Source organism: Quercus robur, chromosome 2, assembly GCF_932294415.1.
Source record: "Quercus robur chromosome 2, dhQueRobu3.1, whole genome shotgun sequence".
Lineage (NCBI taxonomy): Eukaryota > Viridiplantae > Streptophyta > Magnoliopsida > Fagales > Fagaceae > Quercus > Quercus robur.
In genome coordinates this window covers 40344097-40361837 of record NC_065535.1, presented here as the reverse complement: position 1 = coordinate 40361837, position 17741 = coordinate 40344097, and the positions used below count along the sequence as shown (strand labels likewise).

At 35.3% G+C, this 17741-nt stretch overlaps 1 protein-coding gene across 2 annotated transcripts; it reads left to right on the top strand.

The window, feature by feature from the left end:
* Nucleotides 1-1032: 1032 nt before the first annotated feature.
* On the top strand, nucleotides 1033-13221 carry LOC126713695 (arginine--tRNA ligase, chloroplastic/mitochondrial-like). Of its 2 annotated transcripts, none has more exons than XM_050413530.1 (18): nucleotides 1033-1219; nucleotides 1584-1654; nucleotides 1802-1929; nucleotides 2106-2181; nucleotides 2328-2429; nucleotides 3136-3351; nucleotides 3974-4054; nucleotides 4541-4624; nucleotides 4774-4878; nucleotides 5126-5304; nucleotides 6512-6596; nucleotides 6809-6995; nucleotides 7209-7278; nucleotides 7907-7976; nucleotides 11520-11609; nucleotides 12131-12199; nucleotides 12314-12412; nucleotides 12673-13221. In XM_050413530.1, exons 1-18 carry the CDS (start codon nucleotides 1090-1092, stop codon nucleotides 12781-12783), a joined length of 1953 nt encoding a protein of 650 aa, XP_050269487.1. In that variant the 5' UTR covers nucleotides 1033-1089; the 3' UTR covers nucleotides 12784-13221. The 2 variants fall into 2 exon arrangements, with proteins under 2 accessions (XP_050269487.1, XP_050269488.1); XM_050413531.1 differs by having other exon boundaries at nucleotides 1068-1219; nucleotides 1580-1654.
* Nucleotides 13222-17741: the final 4520 nt, after the last annotated feature.

Genomic DNA, 17741 nt, shown 5'->3' with positions numbered 1-17741 from the left:
CATCATCTACCCCATCAAAATCACCACTAACCACCAAATCACCACCAACCATTCAAAACACAGCCATCAAAAACACCACTAGCCCCCACCAAAGCTTCAAAAAACCGCCACCAACTACCAAAAAAAACAACCATCAACCACCAAATCATCACCAACCAACCAAAAAACATCCATCAACAACCCAAAAATCCATATCAGAAAAGCTAAAACACCCATAAAACTAGATCAAAAACCTGAAAAGAAAATCCACAAACAGAGAATCTAATATGAAAATCCAACAACCCAGCAAATCTAGCGGCAGCAAGATCAAAACAGCCACCAGCAAGATCAAAGCAACCGTTAAAAACCCAAGCCGTTGCTAGCAAGATCAAAGCAAGATCAGAACAGCCACCAACAACTCAATGGACTTCGTGAGAGAGACGAGAGGAGGGAGGAGTGGGAGTCGGTCGGTGGTGGCGCCAAAGGTGGGTGGCACCACTGGTGGGTAGCTCCGGTTGGTGAGTGGCTCCGGTCGGTGGGTGGTGCAGCTGTTGGGTTGCATCAGTCAATGAGTGGCGCCACTAGGCTTTGGGAGAGAAGGTTTAGGTTGAGAAGGAGAGAAAATTGAGAGGGAGAGAAGAGATAGCGTGAAAGGGAGAGAATAGATGGCCTGAGAGTTGTTGGGTGAGAGTTTGAGAGAAATGGTAAAATATTTTACCAAAATTTTAAGCGTAAAATATTTTACACAAATTTGCTTAAGATTGATTTAATTGATTGAAAATATTTTACTACAAAACAAATACTGTAAAATGAGAAAATTTTTCCCTACAAATATTTTACGTCAAAACAAATAGATAGTTAATTTCATGAATAAAATTTTAGTCTTAAAAAAAAAAAAAAAAAAAAAAAAAAAAAAAAGAAGAAGGAGAGAACAAGTCCATGTGTTCAGTGGGCCCCGAGCCATCCTTATCGCTGACATGTATTAATTTCATTGGTAAAGGAAGAAGAAAAAGAAAAAGCCAAAAACCCTAATAAAGTATAGCAAGCAGACTGAGTTAACACAGATTAGCGTTGGGCTGGGCGGGTAGAGAATCTAGAGAAAAGAGTAATATGTTAGGGTGCTTAACCCTATTTGTAGCGCCATCTTCCTATTCTTCCCCATTTCTCTCCTTCAACTTCAACTTCAACTTCAATCGCCTCTCTCACTTTCGCCCCTCTATATCTCTCCCTTCCACTACTGGTACGCTCATTTCTCTTCTCTCTCTCTCTCTCTCTCTCTCTTAAGAATTTACATACTTGTGTATTTGTTTTGCCTTTACTTTTCTACCCTCAAATTTATGCCTTCCTGTTAAGTTTCCTAGTATTCACATGAATATACATACAATTTTCGATTTATGTTTTTATTTATTATGTTCGTCTCCGTGTGTGTGAGCTCTCTTTAATGCAAAGTTTCATTTTCATGCAAAAATTGAAAGATTTTTGGATTCTATTTACTCCAATTTCATCAGTGCTTTCTTCAAGTTTTTTTTTTTTTTTTTGAGATTTTAAAAATTGGTAATGGAATTTGTATTAATTTTAATGTTGTTTGATGCGAAACTAGACAGACTTGTTGAGAACAACATCTAGGAGGCTCATTTTGGCAACAAAGAAACGCTGTGTCTCAACAATGGCAAATGTAAGTTAATTCAAATGGTTATTTATTTATTTCTAATTTTCTCCCATTTGGGTGTGAAAATAATGTATTATTTTAGTGCCTGCCAAGTGCTTTGCTCATTTTAAGAACGCAGTTGTTTCCTAAAAGTAAAATGGACTCTTGCCACAGGAAGAAGAAAATGTGAAGCGAAAGTTAGCAAAACTCTTTGAGGTGGCACTTAAGGTGACGGTGCCCAGTGTTGCGGATGTAGAGCCTTTGGTTGCTGCTTGCACTGGAAAATTTGGAGATTACCAATGGTATCTCACTTGCTTGTGAAATGACATATATGTGAATTGTGATTATGGGATTTGGTTGGAAGTGTTGTATTATCTATTTTTAGTACCAGCACTAGAAAATATAATAGCAATGCTGGCTTTGGATTCCATAGGAGTTCTTTTTGGATGCTAAACTTGGATTTTGTTCTTTGATGCAGTAACAATGCCATGGGCCTATGGTCTAAAATAAAAGGAAAGGAAACTGAGTTTAAGGGCCCCCCAGCTGTTGGACAGGTGTTGACATTGACATTCTTTCTATTTTTTGTCTATGTTCTACCTTTGTAGTAGAACTTATTTGGAAATGGAAGGTTGTGAATTCTGTAGTAAACTTTAAATTGATAGTGTTGGATACTTATCCCCATCTTTTTTGGTATTTGTAGGCCATCATGCGAAACCTCCCACAATCTGACATAATAGAATCCTGTTCCGTAGCTGGGCCAGGATTTGTGAATGTCAAATTATCGAGGAATTGGATGGCTCAGGTGCATGCTTGTTTCTACCTTTTGTTTTTTGAGTGAAGAGACATCTCTATTACTTGTTATAATATATATATATATATCTTATTTATAAGGGAAAACAATAAGAAGAGGGAAGGAAGAGAAGGCTTTACGTTATTGCTAAGATGCACGGGTACGGATATGGGTATGGGTATGGGGAAACAATGTTTCTTGAAAAACTTGGGGTACGATATGTCGGGGATATGTGTATTAATTACTTATTAAATATATTTTTTATATATTGTTAAGCATTTATTTTTTTATATATTGTTAAGCATTTATCAATTTAAAAACAATAATGAATAATAAAATGAATGTATGACGATTAAATGCTGTGTAGAATACAAACCAAGATCCAAAAGAGTAAATAAAACATAATTAGACAAGTATTCAACATTGAAACCAATATATAAAGCATATAGATAAAAATTCTTACAAGTTTGGGCTATCTCTTACTATTGGGGTTGGGTTACAACAGTATCTGATTCGTATCACAGATGCATCCTAGATGTATTGCACTTTTAAATTTTTTTTTGTTGGCCATGTATCTTAGAGGTATCCAGTATGATACCGGTACGATACGTATTGGATATGAGTATGTGAGGAAAAATGGTGCATCCATGCATCCTAGTTTATTTTAATTGATATAGCATATTTGTATGTTTGTTTGACTTCAAATATGCTGATGCAGAGTATTCAAAGAATGCTAATTGATGGTATCGATACATGGGCACCACGACTTCCAGTCAGAAGGGCTGTGGTTGATTTTTCTTCACCTAATATAGCAAAAGAAATGCATGTAGGCCATTTAAGATCTACCATTATTGGGGACACAATAGCCCGTATGCTTGAGTTTTCATGTGTTGAAGTTCTTCGGCGAAATCATGTTGGTGACTGGGGAACACAGGTATATGCAGTTTATGAAAACATATGTTTATTGCATAGAAGCTGTTTGAGCTTGATAAGGGCCTTTTGTGTCTTTGCCTGTCTTTGCTACGACCAACGTTTCTTGCTTTATGTATGAACTTGTAATTATGTTCTTTTTTTCCTCTGTTGAAATCAAATCCATTAGCTTGTAGCTATATACTTCAAAACGCTAATTGATTTCTTAATAGAGAATGGTGGATTTTTTTTCTCTCTGTCAAGCATTTCCATCATCTAACACGTTTTAAAAATAGATCTTCCTAATTGGAGAAAGGCAGCATTTGTGTGCTTTTTTCTTGCTACGTTCATATTGCCACTGTAATCTTATAGCGACATATACCTTTGGAGATTAGTTAATAAAATGAGATTCAATGCTCTGATGTTGTATACTTCAGAAACTAGACCACTCATGTTCATTGTGATAGCCTGATGTCATGTTGTTTATAGTTGAAATGATTTGATCATGCACGGGTAAATAGCTGCTTTTGTTCAAAATTTCCATACAGGTATTAATTATCACGTATTCTATCTTGTAGAGAAATTCTTTTCCTTTTTTCATCAGTACCATTACCATAAGGCTGAAAATTTTCCCATGTGTGTTGCAGTTTGGTATGCTGATTGAATTCCTCTTTGAAAAGTTTTCAAATTGGGAAGATGTTAATGAAGCAGCTATTGGAGATCTACAGGTATATGAAACTATTAAAGCTGTGGATTGTTGTTGGATCTTTCCTTATTATATCACTAACCTCATGTTGCACTTTGGCCAATGTGTTCTAGCACATATGGCATCTCCCCTCCTTATAAGAACAAGGTGGAGTGTGAGGTTGTGGGTTCAAGACCCATTGGATGTGTGTATAATTACCAATATTAGAATTATGTATTCTATTAGAAGGTGATATTAGGGAGATGGTGAGGTCAGACGGAATTGATTTGTTAGGGAATTTACCTAATCACCTTCAGTTGCAGTTCCTGCAAAGTGAAACTTGGAGTAAGATGTCGTCAAGAAAGAATTACCTTCATTTTAATATGACTGTATTTTTCAATGTGTGATTCTTATACTTTTGAATTCTTTTGTTCGTTAGGGCATTTTATAGTGAATGATTTTGTGACTCATTTCAAAAATGAAAAATTAAATGATGAAATGTGATTCTAACTTGAATGGTACTTTTTAGGAATTCTATAAAGAATCAAAAAAGAGATTTGACAGTGATCCTGATTTTAAGGAGAGGGCACAGAAGGCAGTGGTTCGCCTCCAGGTTATTTGTTTACTTTTGTAGCTTATGGACTGAGGTTGATCTTTCAGATAATGCAATATGGTCACTATTAAAATTTTGAATATCTAGGCTTCACATTATATTTGTTGAGTTTCTCTTTTACAAATTTGTCGTGGCTCAACTTTCTACAGGGTGGGGAACAGAAGTATCGTAAGGCATGGACCCAGATTTGTGAAATCAGTCGAAATGAATTTAACAGGGTTTATCAACGCCTTGGAGTTCAGTTAGAGGAAAAGGTATGTGAATGTTCAATATCTTATTTTGTTTTTTTTTTTTTTTTTGGGATTAAATTTCTACTTATAGTGTTGCAATTCAATAAATTGAAAATGAGGACATAGTAGATTTCGTTAAAAGTCACATGAAATGCAGATGGTCCTTGCTGCATATAGACAGCAAAGATCTTTGTTTATAGTGAGGTTTCCTGAAAATTAGGCCACTAACTGATAGTAATACTTACATGTATATATATTTTCTCGCTGACAGGGGGAAAGCTTCTACAATCCATATATTCCTGCGGTTTTGAAGGAATTGACTAGTAAAAATTTAGTTGAGGACAGTCAGGGGGCTCGTGTGATCTTTCTTGAAGGGTTTAATATACCCCTTATTGTTGTGAAGAGTGATGGTGGTTACAATTATGCTTCAACTGATCTAGCAGCTATTTGGTTAGTAGTTTTAATAAACTTTGAAGTTGATTCCTTAGTTGGTAGTTTTATGATCATTTAGCCGTTCTCATATTTGCATTTCTTCTGCCTGTTTCCCTGTAGACTTTAATTTGCATAATTTACCGAGGCATCTTAAATATTAGTACTGCCAAAAGAATAAAACCGACATTATAGTTTCCATTATCATCTAGTAAAAATTATTACTTTAATGCATGAGTTTTTTTTTTTTTTTTTTTTTTTAATAAAATTTATTTATTTATTATTTGTATGCATGTATGTGTTCCAATGTAGTTAATACCGTACAAGAGGCTTTTTCAGTTTTGTCAGGGAAACAAAATATTTCGATATCAGTTACTGGTATACTGTTTTGGGATCACAACAAATTGTATAGATAGATAAATAAATAAATAAAGATATTTATTTATTTACATGTTAATTAGTCAAAAGTGATAGGTCGCAAGTTTGAGTCTGGGAATTAGTCTCTCTAAAATAAATTGGGGCAAAAAGTGGGAGTTTTGTGCACTGGGTATAACCTTTTTATTTATATGTTTATTAGTCAAAACCCATGAAATTTGTCAAAAATATTCTAAATTTATGAGTCCATATATAATATGCTAATTTATAGCTTAAATGTCAGCTCCTTAATAAAAATAGACAATTGTTGTACTTAGATGATGATGATGATGATGATACTAATAATAATAATAAAAGCACACCAAGTTGTTTCCATGTTTGGCAGGTGGCAGTGGTACAAAAATTGAATTAAGTTGAATTGTGCAATCAATTCACATTGGTTTCAGGCAGGGGCAGGCCCACTCAAAAAAGACACTAAACAAAATTAAAAAAAAAAAAAAATAGAGAGGTGGGGGGGGGGTGGTTGGGGATGATCAGCCATAAAATTGGTATCGACGGCAGTAATGTTTGCTATTTTTTTCCCCTCTGGCTGTTATATGATATTTTCTCTGGTATTGCCAGAATGAGTTGGTATATGGAATGGCACAAGGCATGTGTGTTTTTGTACTGGCCTAGGTATCTGTACAGCATACAACCTGCTGTTACAGTACGAAATTGACTCCTTTGATGCGTACACTCTTTTCCATAATCATCTAATAATTGCTTAATGCTTTAAGGCTTATGTTTTGGATTTTTTTAATAGATTTTTGTCTATGCATTTATGATTGTTGAAAGTTCTGATTACAATGTATAGGTATCGTCTTAATGAAGAGAAAGCTGAGTGGATGATATATGTTACTGATGTTGGTCAGCAGCAGCACTTTGATATGGTGTTTAAGGTATGGATTCAAAGTCAGATCTTGTATCCCATTTTATGCTGATTCATGCATGTTGTTTGTCATTGAAAATTTTTGTTTACATCAATGTTCATAACTGGTTATTGAAAACAATTTGAATTAATATACTTATCTGTATAAGTCATGGGATAGTACTACTGCAAATTTGCCGTCAGAAGCATAAAACCAGAGATACTTTTGCTTTTGTATTTCAGGCTGCCAAACGTGCAGGTTGGCTTTCTACTGATGATAATGCATACCCTAAAGCTAGCCATGTGGGTTTTGGTCTTGTTCTTGGAGATGATAAGAAGCGCTTTCGAACTCGCAGCAGTGAAGTGGTTCGGTTAGCTGATTTACTGGATGAAGCCAAGAGTCGCTGTAAAACAACACTTATTGAACGTGGTATGATACTGAATGGCCTGTCTTTTGTTTTATTTGTCTTAAATGTTCTCTCTCTCTGTTTCTTATTTTTGTAATTATGTCTATGAGGCAGCTTCTATTTTTCTGCTGTAATACCTAAAACTCTTAATATGTTTTATTTGTTCTTTTTATAAGACCATAACTAGGAAGCTTTTAAACTTATGGAATGCTTATTATTTCTCCAATGTTGGTTAGGTAAGGGGGATGAATGGACTGAAGAGGAGCTTGAGCAAACTGCTGAGGCAATAGGTTATGGTGCTGTCAAGTAAGTTATACTGTTATCTACATCAGTAATATACACAATAATTCTATAAATACTTGCAGAATCAGTGCCATTTAGTATTTTTTATATTGTTAATTACTCATTCACCTACCCCAACCTTGTTCTTACAAGGAGAGATGTCATTTGATCTAAAACTCACTGGTTGTCTGACCTGTAAGTATCCCCACCATAAGACAACAAATCTCTACATGTATTATGAAGTTAGTGTATCTTGCCAGCTCATGGTTTTATTTTTGTAGATCATTTCATTACTGAAGTAAAGATTATATCGAGTTTTAATTTCTCTCTGAAATTTCATGATTATCATGATATCCTGCTGATAATTCCATAAAGTTTGTAATTCTCATTCAGTAATTTATCAAATGTTTTTTACATTGGGATAGTTTATGTGATGCTTATTCTTATATTTTGTAGCTAGCAGATGGTATTTGTCAGGTAGAAAATACGTTACTGAAGATAGTTTCTTAGTTAGAGTATCACTTTTTGCTCTTCCTGGAATATTGCCCAACTTATACAACAATTTTCTGTAACACATTGTGATTACGAATTCATGCCTGGCCTGAGCATGCATTTTTATTTTAGTACTCATTTTTCACAATGGTTTTGGCAGGTATGCTGACTTGAAGAACAACAGATTGACCAATTACACGTTTAGTTTTGATCAAATGCTGAATGATAAGGTGCTTTTACCACTCACTGGTATTGTTAGTTTTTTGTCATCTGTTTGCTCTCTCTATGCTTGCTTTAGTGACTGTTGTAGCCAATGGCAGAGCCAGGATTTGAATTTAGGGGGAGACAAATTTATAACCAATAGTCTAATATACATGTCTCCATACACCCATGGCATACATAGATTTATACATATTATGAACAGAAGCATTGCCCATACACACACTACTATTTAAGGAGCTTCCCCTATTTGGGATGGACATTTCAGTTATCCCAAAATGCCCTTAAATGCAACTTTTGAAAAGTTTTCAACAATAGGGTCAACAAAGTAAACTAATAGTTTTCAAAATCCTAAATTTTAGCCTCTTTTATATAAGAAAAAAAAAAGAAAAACCCATGTTCAACGCTTTCAAATTTCAAACCCACGTTCACCTATGTCATTTCCTTATTTGAGTTTAAATGTCAGTTCTTATCCATAAGGAGTTCTTGGAAAAAACTACCACTCTTCCTTATCTCCTGTAATCCAGTTTTTTAAAAAACTTTCCCACTATCAATTTTGAAGATATTCACAAATTTCCAGACACCACCATTCAACACTCCAATGAAATTAAAGTCAGCAGTTATTCTACAAATCTCAAAGAGAAATGCCCAAGGCAGTGTGTGCCAAAGCCAGCATCTTCCTTTCAAGACAACTAAAGGTATTAATTTTTGTTGTCAACCGTTATGCCTCTCGAATCTTATAGTGTTTCCGCGTTCTCTCTCTCAAAACCAAAACAGTTCAACACAAATGACCTGAAAAAGACACAGGATCCTGGAGTCCACAGTAACTGCGCACTCAAGACTCAACTAACAAGCTCCTAATATTTCTTGGACGGTGTTGAAAATTACACGGGCAAGGCCAATAATATTTCTTGGTTGGTTGACTCTTGACAGTTATTCATCATGTATGTTTTGAAGATATTCACGAATATCCACCCCCTTTTTTTAGAAGATGTGATTTTGTTTTGCACTTCTTATCTCTAATGTGTTTGGATTTTGATGGAATGTCACATTGTCATAAGTATTATCTTTTGAGAAGTTGTAGTTCGCAAAGCGTGTACACCTCAAATGGAAAATTATGACATTGAACTAAAAAAAAAAAAAAAAGATTGGATAAACACCCAAAAGCTTCTAATTAAAATAGAAATTCTATTCTCTTAAGAAAAAAGAGAGAGAGAAAGGAATCCCATTACAATCAAATAATCTCCCCACTCCACATGTCACAAACTTCCCACTACAAACAAAAACTCTTCCCTGCATCTCACAAATTTCCCACTACAAACAAAAACTCTTCCCTAATAGGCGAACGTCTCACAAATCGAGGTTGTTATATTTTCCAATCAGAAAAATACCTAGGAGTGTAATGAGTGTTATGCGTTTGTGGGGGAAATAATTTATTTATATATAAATCTCATCACACCCCTAGGAATTTTTGTGATTGGAAAATGGTAACAACCCCAATTTATGATGAAAAAAAATCACTAACCTTTACAAAAAAATAGAAGAGCCTTTGAGCATGCTTGTGAATGTGTGCTCGACGGCTAGTGTGTCTATATATATATATATATATACATATGACAAATCTATAGAATGAAATGTCACTCATGTGATTATTAAGTTTTATTTTTTTGATTAGTGATTATTAAGTGTTATTTTAATGTTAGAAAACCCATAAAAGATGGCAGGTGCATTATATTCTATTTATTTTGCTGTGTATTTTTTTATTTTATATCTGAATTAGTTGTTTAGTAACTTTTTATTTTTATTTTTTTTTATATAGTGAAATTTTTAATTATAATTCTCACATAGATAAACCTCAAGCACTACTTATATTGAGTTTTGTTAAACTCATAAAATGATTACTATTTTTTTTTTTTGATAGGTAAGAAAAAGTTTATTAAAGACACTACAATATGCAGGAAAAGCACATAGTAGTTCAAAAAGTACAAAAATAGGAAAGAAAAAAACAGAAAACTAATTACAAAATAGAAGAGAGCTAATGAACAAAGGCATGGAGTCACAAGATGTGAGGCCCCAAGCCTGAGAACAATCAAACCAATAACCACAAAAAGAAGCAAGCAACTGATCATCAAAACTATTCACATCCTCAAGACAATTACGTTCCCTCCATATGCACCACAATAAGCACAACGGCACTAAATTCCAAATGTTTGACGAGAGTTTCCCTAGCCAATTTCTCCAACCAAAAAAAAAAATCAAACACCATTTCTGGTAAGACCCAAGAAACCCCAAAAGATACGAAACACCATAACTGTCGAGCCTTCTTACAATGAATCAACAAATGATCCATGGTCTCCCCACAACATCGACACATGCAAACACTAATCAATAAAATCAAACCCCTTATTCTTCATATTATCGCTAGTGGGTATCTTATTCCAAGCCACAATCCAGACAAAAAAAGAAACTTGCCTAGGGGCCTTCACTCCGCAAATACCTTTCCAAGGGAAAGTGATAGAAGAAGAGCCTCGTAAAGTCTTATAATGTGAAAGTGTCAAAGTTCCCATTCTTCTTCAAAGTCCATCTCAATCAGTCCCCACCTCCCAAAAAATGAAGAAAATCCAGCCTGACCCACCTCCCAATCATTTCTCAATCATTTGAATCCCGGGTGAACCTCACATCCCAGGGTGAACCTCACATCCCAAGTCCTCCTTTCCCCTTCTCTCTGCCTGGGTAAGGATAAAGCAACAGAAGCCTCTTTATCAATGGTTAGCTCATACAAAACTGGAAATGTCGTTTGAAGAGGTTGATCCCCACACCAACAATCATGCCAGAATTTTACTCTATTCCCCACCCCAATCTCAAACTGAGTATGTTTACTAAAATCCTCCCAACCCATACGAATGTCTCTCCACAAACTACAACCATGAACACCCATTCCCAACTTAGAAGTTCATCCCCCCCTCTTCCCCAAACTTCATAGCTATCCCCCTCCTCCAAAGTTGATTCTCCTCTACCCCAAAGCGCCATAGCCATTTTCCTAATAAAGCTTTATTGAAGTTAGTCAACTTCCTTAAACCATATAGTAAATATTTGTGCATCTAAAACTTAGAGTTTAACTTGAAAACAATACCAATTTATGAAGTTTATTATATATTTATTTCCAATTTTTATTACTTGCATACATTTTTATGAAAAACAATAAGTTATCATATATAGAATTTAAGCTCAAAACACTTTTGAAAGGTAACAATATTTTTTGTACTTGTTTTTCTCTTGAATTAAAACTTTTGGTTATTATTATTTGTAACTTTTGAACCCTTAAAACATTGATATAATAGAAATTTTTTTATTTATTTATCAAACTTGAGATAAAGAAAGAGATATGTCTATATATAAACACAAAGAATCTGGCATTGGTGGGGCCAGTGGGGCAATTCCCCTTCCCACACCAACCCCCCCCCCCCCCCCCCCCTCCCCCCGGTTGCAGCTACTGCTTTACTACCACTACTACTAATATTTGTTTCTAACTTTCCTAAAATTGATGTGAGCAGGGGAATACTGCTGTATACTTGCTGTATGCTCATGCTCGGATCTGTTCAATCATCAGGAAATCTGGTAAAGACATAGAGGAATTGAAGAGTGTAAGTTCCTACTTCAAACAGTAGTTATAGCTGAATGATTAATGTTGCACTTGCGTTTTTGTATGCAACTAAGTTTCAGTAGCCCCTAGTTTGACCTGAATTGGTGTCATGAGGACTGAATTTTGACTAGATTGGTAAAGCTACTTTTTTTTAGGATAGATAATTAAACTTGAATTAAAGATCACAAAAGAGGGTTACCTTTCTAGTATACAGGCAATAAACAAGAGAACTCAAACATCATAAATACATCTTGTCTTTTTTTCCAAATGCAATCATTTACTGTAGCTTCATGTTGATAATAAGTTAATGACCGTAATTAAACTTACATTATTTGTTTGGCTCTTAAAAGGCCTTAGCTTTAGGACATGTAAAGGCTTCTGTCTCATCCCTGTAAGTTGTTTGTGGTTTTATATGGACTTTTTGTTTTGGAGATTATCCTGGCAGCTTGATAATTCAGGGTGATGAGGCTCAACTAGTCAACTTGTTGAAGTCTAATGTTGTTTTTTGTTTGTTTGAGATAGATGGGGGCAATAGTTTTGGATCATGCGGATGAACGTGCATTGGGGCTTCATCTGCTACAATTTTCTGAGGTAAGATCTTTTTAGAATTTGTTGCTCTCATGTTTCTTGACCTTGGGATGAATGCAACTTAACTAGCCAGCTTGATGCGTGGATCTGATTGCTGTCTGCCAATTCACTTTTTAGGTTGTTGAGGAGGCCTGCACCAATCTATTGCCGAATGTGTTGTGTGAATACCTCTATAATTTGTCGGAATTCTTTACAACGTTCTATTCCAATTGTCAGGTATGGTTCACGTGTGTTCAGTCTTATGCTTTATGAGTATGTTTTATTTTGTAGGACAATGAAACAATGATGGATTAGCCATCTTTGCCTCTATTCCACTTTGAGATGAAAGATATATTGGTGGGTTACCCAATTTATGAGATGTCATAAACAAATTCCTATTTCTAGTGTGTTATCCAATTTCTGAGATGCAAGTGAATGTATGGGTTAATCAAGTTCCTAATTCTGAATTAATTTTGTTATATTGAAACCTTGATTAGGTCGTTGGATCAGCTGAGGAAACGAGCAGACTCTTGCTATGCGAAGCAACTGCAACTGTGATGAGGAAATGCTTTTATCTCCTTGGGATCGCACCCGTTTACAAGATATGATATTATACAATAACGCGTATAACCCATTTAAAGGGTTCAAAATGTTTCCAATGTGTGCCGACTCTCTGAGTACGCTGTACAGATAGCGTTTGGGATGCAAGTTTTGGTGAATTTTGGCCATGCAATGTGATAGTTTCAATATCTAGTTGTTAATTACTTTTTTCTTTATTGTTGACTTTTATTATTTTCTTTTGGCTAAACGTACTTAAGATTGGACTCCTCACGAAAGAAGCAATCATATGAGAATTTAAGGAGCCCTGGCTGATCTAGTGGTTCCTAGAAATCAAGTTCACAAATTCTTACATCTGTGTAGTCGAAAGTGCAAAAGCCTTTGCCATTGAACTATTTTAATATCGGATCATATCATATTGGTGAAACTACATTATTGTTCCCTGAAAATTTAACTTGTGAGTATAATTGGTCTTTCAAGTTTTAGAATGAATGCTGTTAGTTATTTTGTTAATTTTCATTAGTGATATTGCTTACATTGCTAACTGAATATTGCTTACATTGCTAACTGAATAGGGACTTGGTAATTTTGTAATGAAAAAAATTACAAAAATTATTATACACATAAGAAGCAAACTAAACATCCCAAAATCAAATCTTAATCCTAACTGGTTTCAAATCAAAAAACTGTTAGCTGTTTCCCATCAGTAAATACGTTGTCAGTATCATGCAATATGTCTCTCTTAATTAGATGGTGTTAATTAGCCAAGATGATGAAAAAAAATTATTATTTTGACTCATATATCATGTATTATTACAGTTCAATCAATTTGAATGCTTTTTATTTTTATATATTATGGAGAGAGAGTTTCAAGGGGATATTTGCCCTCTAGCATTATATATAGAAATCATATCGTTAGTAAGCAAGGCTTTGAAACTATTAAGCAAGTTAACATCTCGAGTCTGTCAGGCTCGAGTTATGATTGTTGATATGGAGATTTTTGCCATGGGGAATTCGAGTCTCTAAGACTCGAGTTCCATGGAAGAATTTGAAGAAGAAGAAGAAGAAGAAGATCCGAAGAATTTGAAGAAAAAAGAACCCATGGTTTGAAGAATTTGAAGAAGACAGAAGAACCCACGTGAGCTTTGAAGAAGAACCCACGGTTTGAAGAATTCAAAAAGAAAGAAGAACCACGGGAAGAGAAGAAGCCACGGGAAGAAGAAGCCACTGGAAGAGAAGAACCCACGGATGGAGGATGAAGAAGAACAGAGGAAGAATTAAAACTCACGGAGGAAGAAGATGGATAAAGGATAGATCAGGTGAACCCAGGGACTTAAAGTTTTAAATACTTGAGTTCCACATGGATTTATTTTCACAATAGATTGCCACCACATGCAACTCAAGACTTAAAGACTCAAGTTTTATTTTTGAACTTGAGTTTTAGAGTATCGAGATGCTAGTTTGCTACATAGTTTTGCAAAGATGACAACTAATTAAAATGTTTAAAAAATAAAGGTAAAATGCAAAAAAAAAAAAAAAAAAAATCTTGTTTCAACCTAGGTGGGATCGAACCTCAGATCTCTTATTTGACGATAAGATGTTTTTTCAACTGAGCTAACTGGAGCCCACTAATACATTTGAATATGTATATTATTCATATATGTTAATTTGATTTATTTAGTTAGTTTTGTTAAATATTAGGGTAAATTGCAAAGTATATTCCGGAAATTTGGGTTGCTTAGATTTTATACCTTGAAGTTTGGTTCCCCACTATTGGAAGAAATTATTAGGTCCACCAGGAGGACTGCTAAAATGGTCCTCCCAACCAATAAAATAATACTATCTATGCAAATGTGTGAGTCAACTTTCTAATCAGCACAAGAAATAAAAAATAAAAAATAAAAAAAATCATCAAGTGTGTACTTTGCAATTTACCCTAAATATTATTACATAAGTGATGATTAAATTTTTCATTAGTTGAATATGTTCCGAATTTAGAATGAATATACCCTACAGCCTAGGTTTAAGTAAGGGAAAAACTTGAAGACAACTTGGTAAAAATATATCTAAAACTCTACTTAAAATACCTACAAAATAAGCCAATAACGTTCAGTTACAAATTTCAAAAGATCCATTTTTATCTCTTACTCCCGCCTAGGCCGAAAAACAAGTACCTACTCTCCACAAAGTTCTCGCTAAAGCCACCCATATTCAAAATTGCCCTGTCAGATCATCAGTTTTCTTCTAAAAGAAAGAAGTTAGAAAAAAGAAAAAAGATAGATCTTCACTTTTGACAGAAATTTGACCATCCTTATTTCCTTCTTGTTAGATTAATGGCCACTAGCCTACAATGGTGGTGAGTGTTTTGGTACAATTATTTTAATTTTTTTTGCTATAGTTCTTTTAGAAATCTATTTGTTTTACACTATTATCTATTGTGTCATTACTATTTGGGGATTTTCGCATAACAAGAGATCGACTTGACGAGGGTATGTTATATTTTGTCAAATTTTCTCAACAGCAATGGGTCTCTTATCCTATTAACATACATATCTTTTACTAAACTCCTTTGCATGTCCATTCCATTGGTGAGGTGTTGGCTGTGTAACCATGATTCTATTGTTTGGAATTATTTAATAGTTATCCCAATTGCTGTTGTTGCTATGTTTTTTGATTCGGCCACATAGAACATGCTTGATGATCCATCGAGCAAGGAATGAGACTAGACGATGGAAGGAGTTGCTTCCTTCAACATTATTCCTAGTAGCACTAAGATTGTATTTGTATGAATTGGCCATATTTATAATGTTGTTTGATGTTGAATGTTGTGCCCGAGGCCTGTCTGATGGTTAAATATTATTATTTTGTGAATTTTGAATCTATTTTGATTTGTATAGAATTTTTGGGCAGTGATAAAGGGGGAGATGGTGACTCTCATATTCTAACACATTCACATACACTTTCTCTTAGGGAGATGGAGTGAGAGAAAAGGGAAATTTTTTGCTTGCTATTGTTTTTGAAGTGTTCATTTTAATAAGTCAATGGCTTTTTGGTGCACTATTGATTTGAGCGTTTTGGGTGAGATCAGACTTTTTTTTTTTTAATTGCTATGTGAGATTTGAGAACTCTGATTTTTTGCAAGGGCTTCTATGTGATAGTGGATTTGAGGTGTAAAATACCATTTTGGGTATATTATAAATATATGTTAATTTGATTTATTTAGTTAGTTTTGTTAAATATTAGGGTAAATTGCAAAGTATATTCCTAAAATTTGGGGTTGCTTGGATTTTATACCCTGAAATTTGGTTTCCCACTATTGGGAGAAATTATTAGATCCACCAGAAGGACTGCTAAAATGGTTATCCCAACCAATAAAATGATGCCATCTATGTAGATGTGTGAGTCAATTTTCTAATTGTGGTGGGCCTTTTTGTGATTTTGGGGCTGGACTGCCTCCTGCTGCACTGAGGCCCAAGTGTTATGGATAAGGGAGTTAAGACCGGTCCAACTACAACTCACTTTGGTTCGGCTTGTGCACAAACTATGCCTCGTTTGCCAAAAGCTTTGTTCACATGCCTATGGCAGGTAGAGCTACTTTGGACGAGTCATGGCAAGCAAACATGATAATAATAATAAAAGAAAGTATTTTTGCCATTAGACAAAGTAAATAAATAATTCCCAATTAAAATGATAATTACAACAATAAGAAACACTTTGTAAAGAAAATGGTGGAAATAAATAGGGAAGACATGAGTTATCAAAAGAAAGAAAAAGATCAATCCGTCATGCCAAGTTATGTCGCAGGACCAAGACTAAGAAGGGAACCATTTTCCTCAATGTGAATAATCTCCCAGGAAAATCTTTCCGTAGAAATTAATCACTTTGAGGGAAGTGGATTTGAATGGCTTGTGCCCAAAAGAATCCTTTGCCTCTGGCAGAGAGCATGCCTTTAAAGGGAGAGAAGGGATTAACCTATTGGTGCATGCCTGTTGTTCTACACTCTCCGTTTCCTCTTACTGATTCTATCTTTTCTCACTATTTTTTGTGATTTCTAATTCTTTTCTTTTCTTCTTTCAGCGCTTACCCATTTAACAAGTTGTGATTCTTTCTTAGTGGTTACTCTTACTGTTCTACCGACCTTCTTCTGTGCACAACAAGGGTCCTTTATATACTGCCTGTCGTGACTGGGTTTTTACCATTTTAGCCTTTAACTACCTTTGTCTGGTTTGGGTGTCCTTACCGACCATTATTGATTTATCAGTTGACCAGCCACCACCACTTACTTGTGCTGGTTGCGCCACTCCCCATTGCCAGACAAAGAAGATTGTTTTGTTTGCTTACTCACCATGGAATTCCTACCTGCTACGGTGTGGTTGCTTTCTCTCTTTCTATCCCTCATGGCATGCACCTAGTGGTTCCAACTCATCCTTATTTCTTTTGAGTAATGTGTCATCCCAGCAGGACATTTCCCCTAAAAGAACCTAAGCGGGAACCCCAGAATAGGTTTTCCCCTCTACCCACCGCTAGACCATACTCTTTTATCTCTGACCCATGACCCACCATTTCTTGTATTGACTGGGTACAGGCTGGTGATGTCTGGGCCCTGCTCGTGCTCTATTTCTGTGTATGTCCAAAACTTGCCCGCTGCTCATGCGTTTGCCGTGGTCTGGAGGCACGTTTGCACATTCTGCGGCACATCCATGACTTCTTATGGTGTGAGCTATTTTCTGATTCCCCATTCTTTATGGCCTACTCCCTTTAAGGGCTGGGCTTTGCTTGATTGTAGGCTCTTCTTCCTTCAACCTACTCTTTTACTCCTTCCGCAGTCTTGCCACCATTTCCTACCGTACCACTCTGCCATTCCTGCTGTGATGTTATTTGACTCTAGCCTATTGGGCCTACTGCTTATTCTTCTTTCAATGACTCAATATGGTCATTTGGGCTTTGTATTACATTTCTTGTGGGCCCTTTTGTCCCATTTATTTCCTCTTGGGCATCCTCGGCCCTT

What these genes read in the sequence shown, in the direction of transcription:
- LOC126713695 (XM_050413530.1), top strand. Translation starts at nt 1,090, where the DNA reads ATGTTAGGGTGCTTAACCCTATTTGTAGCGCCATCTTCCTATTCTTCC. An exon ending in GTGTCTCAACAATGGCAAAT is followed by an intron (nt 1,655 to 1,801) that starts GTAAGTTAATTC and finishes CTCTTGCCACAG; the next exon opens with GAAGAAGAAAATGTGAAGCG. An exon ending in AACAACACTTATTGAACGTG is followed by an intron (nt 6,996 to 7,208) that starts GTATGATACTGA and finishes AATGTTGGTTAG; the next exon opens with GTAAGGGGGATGAATGGACT.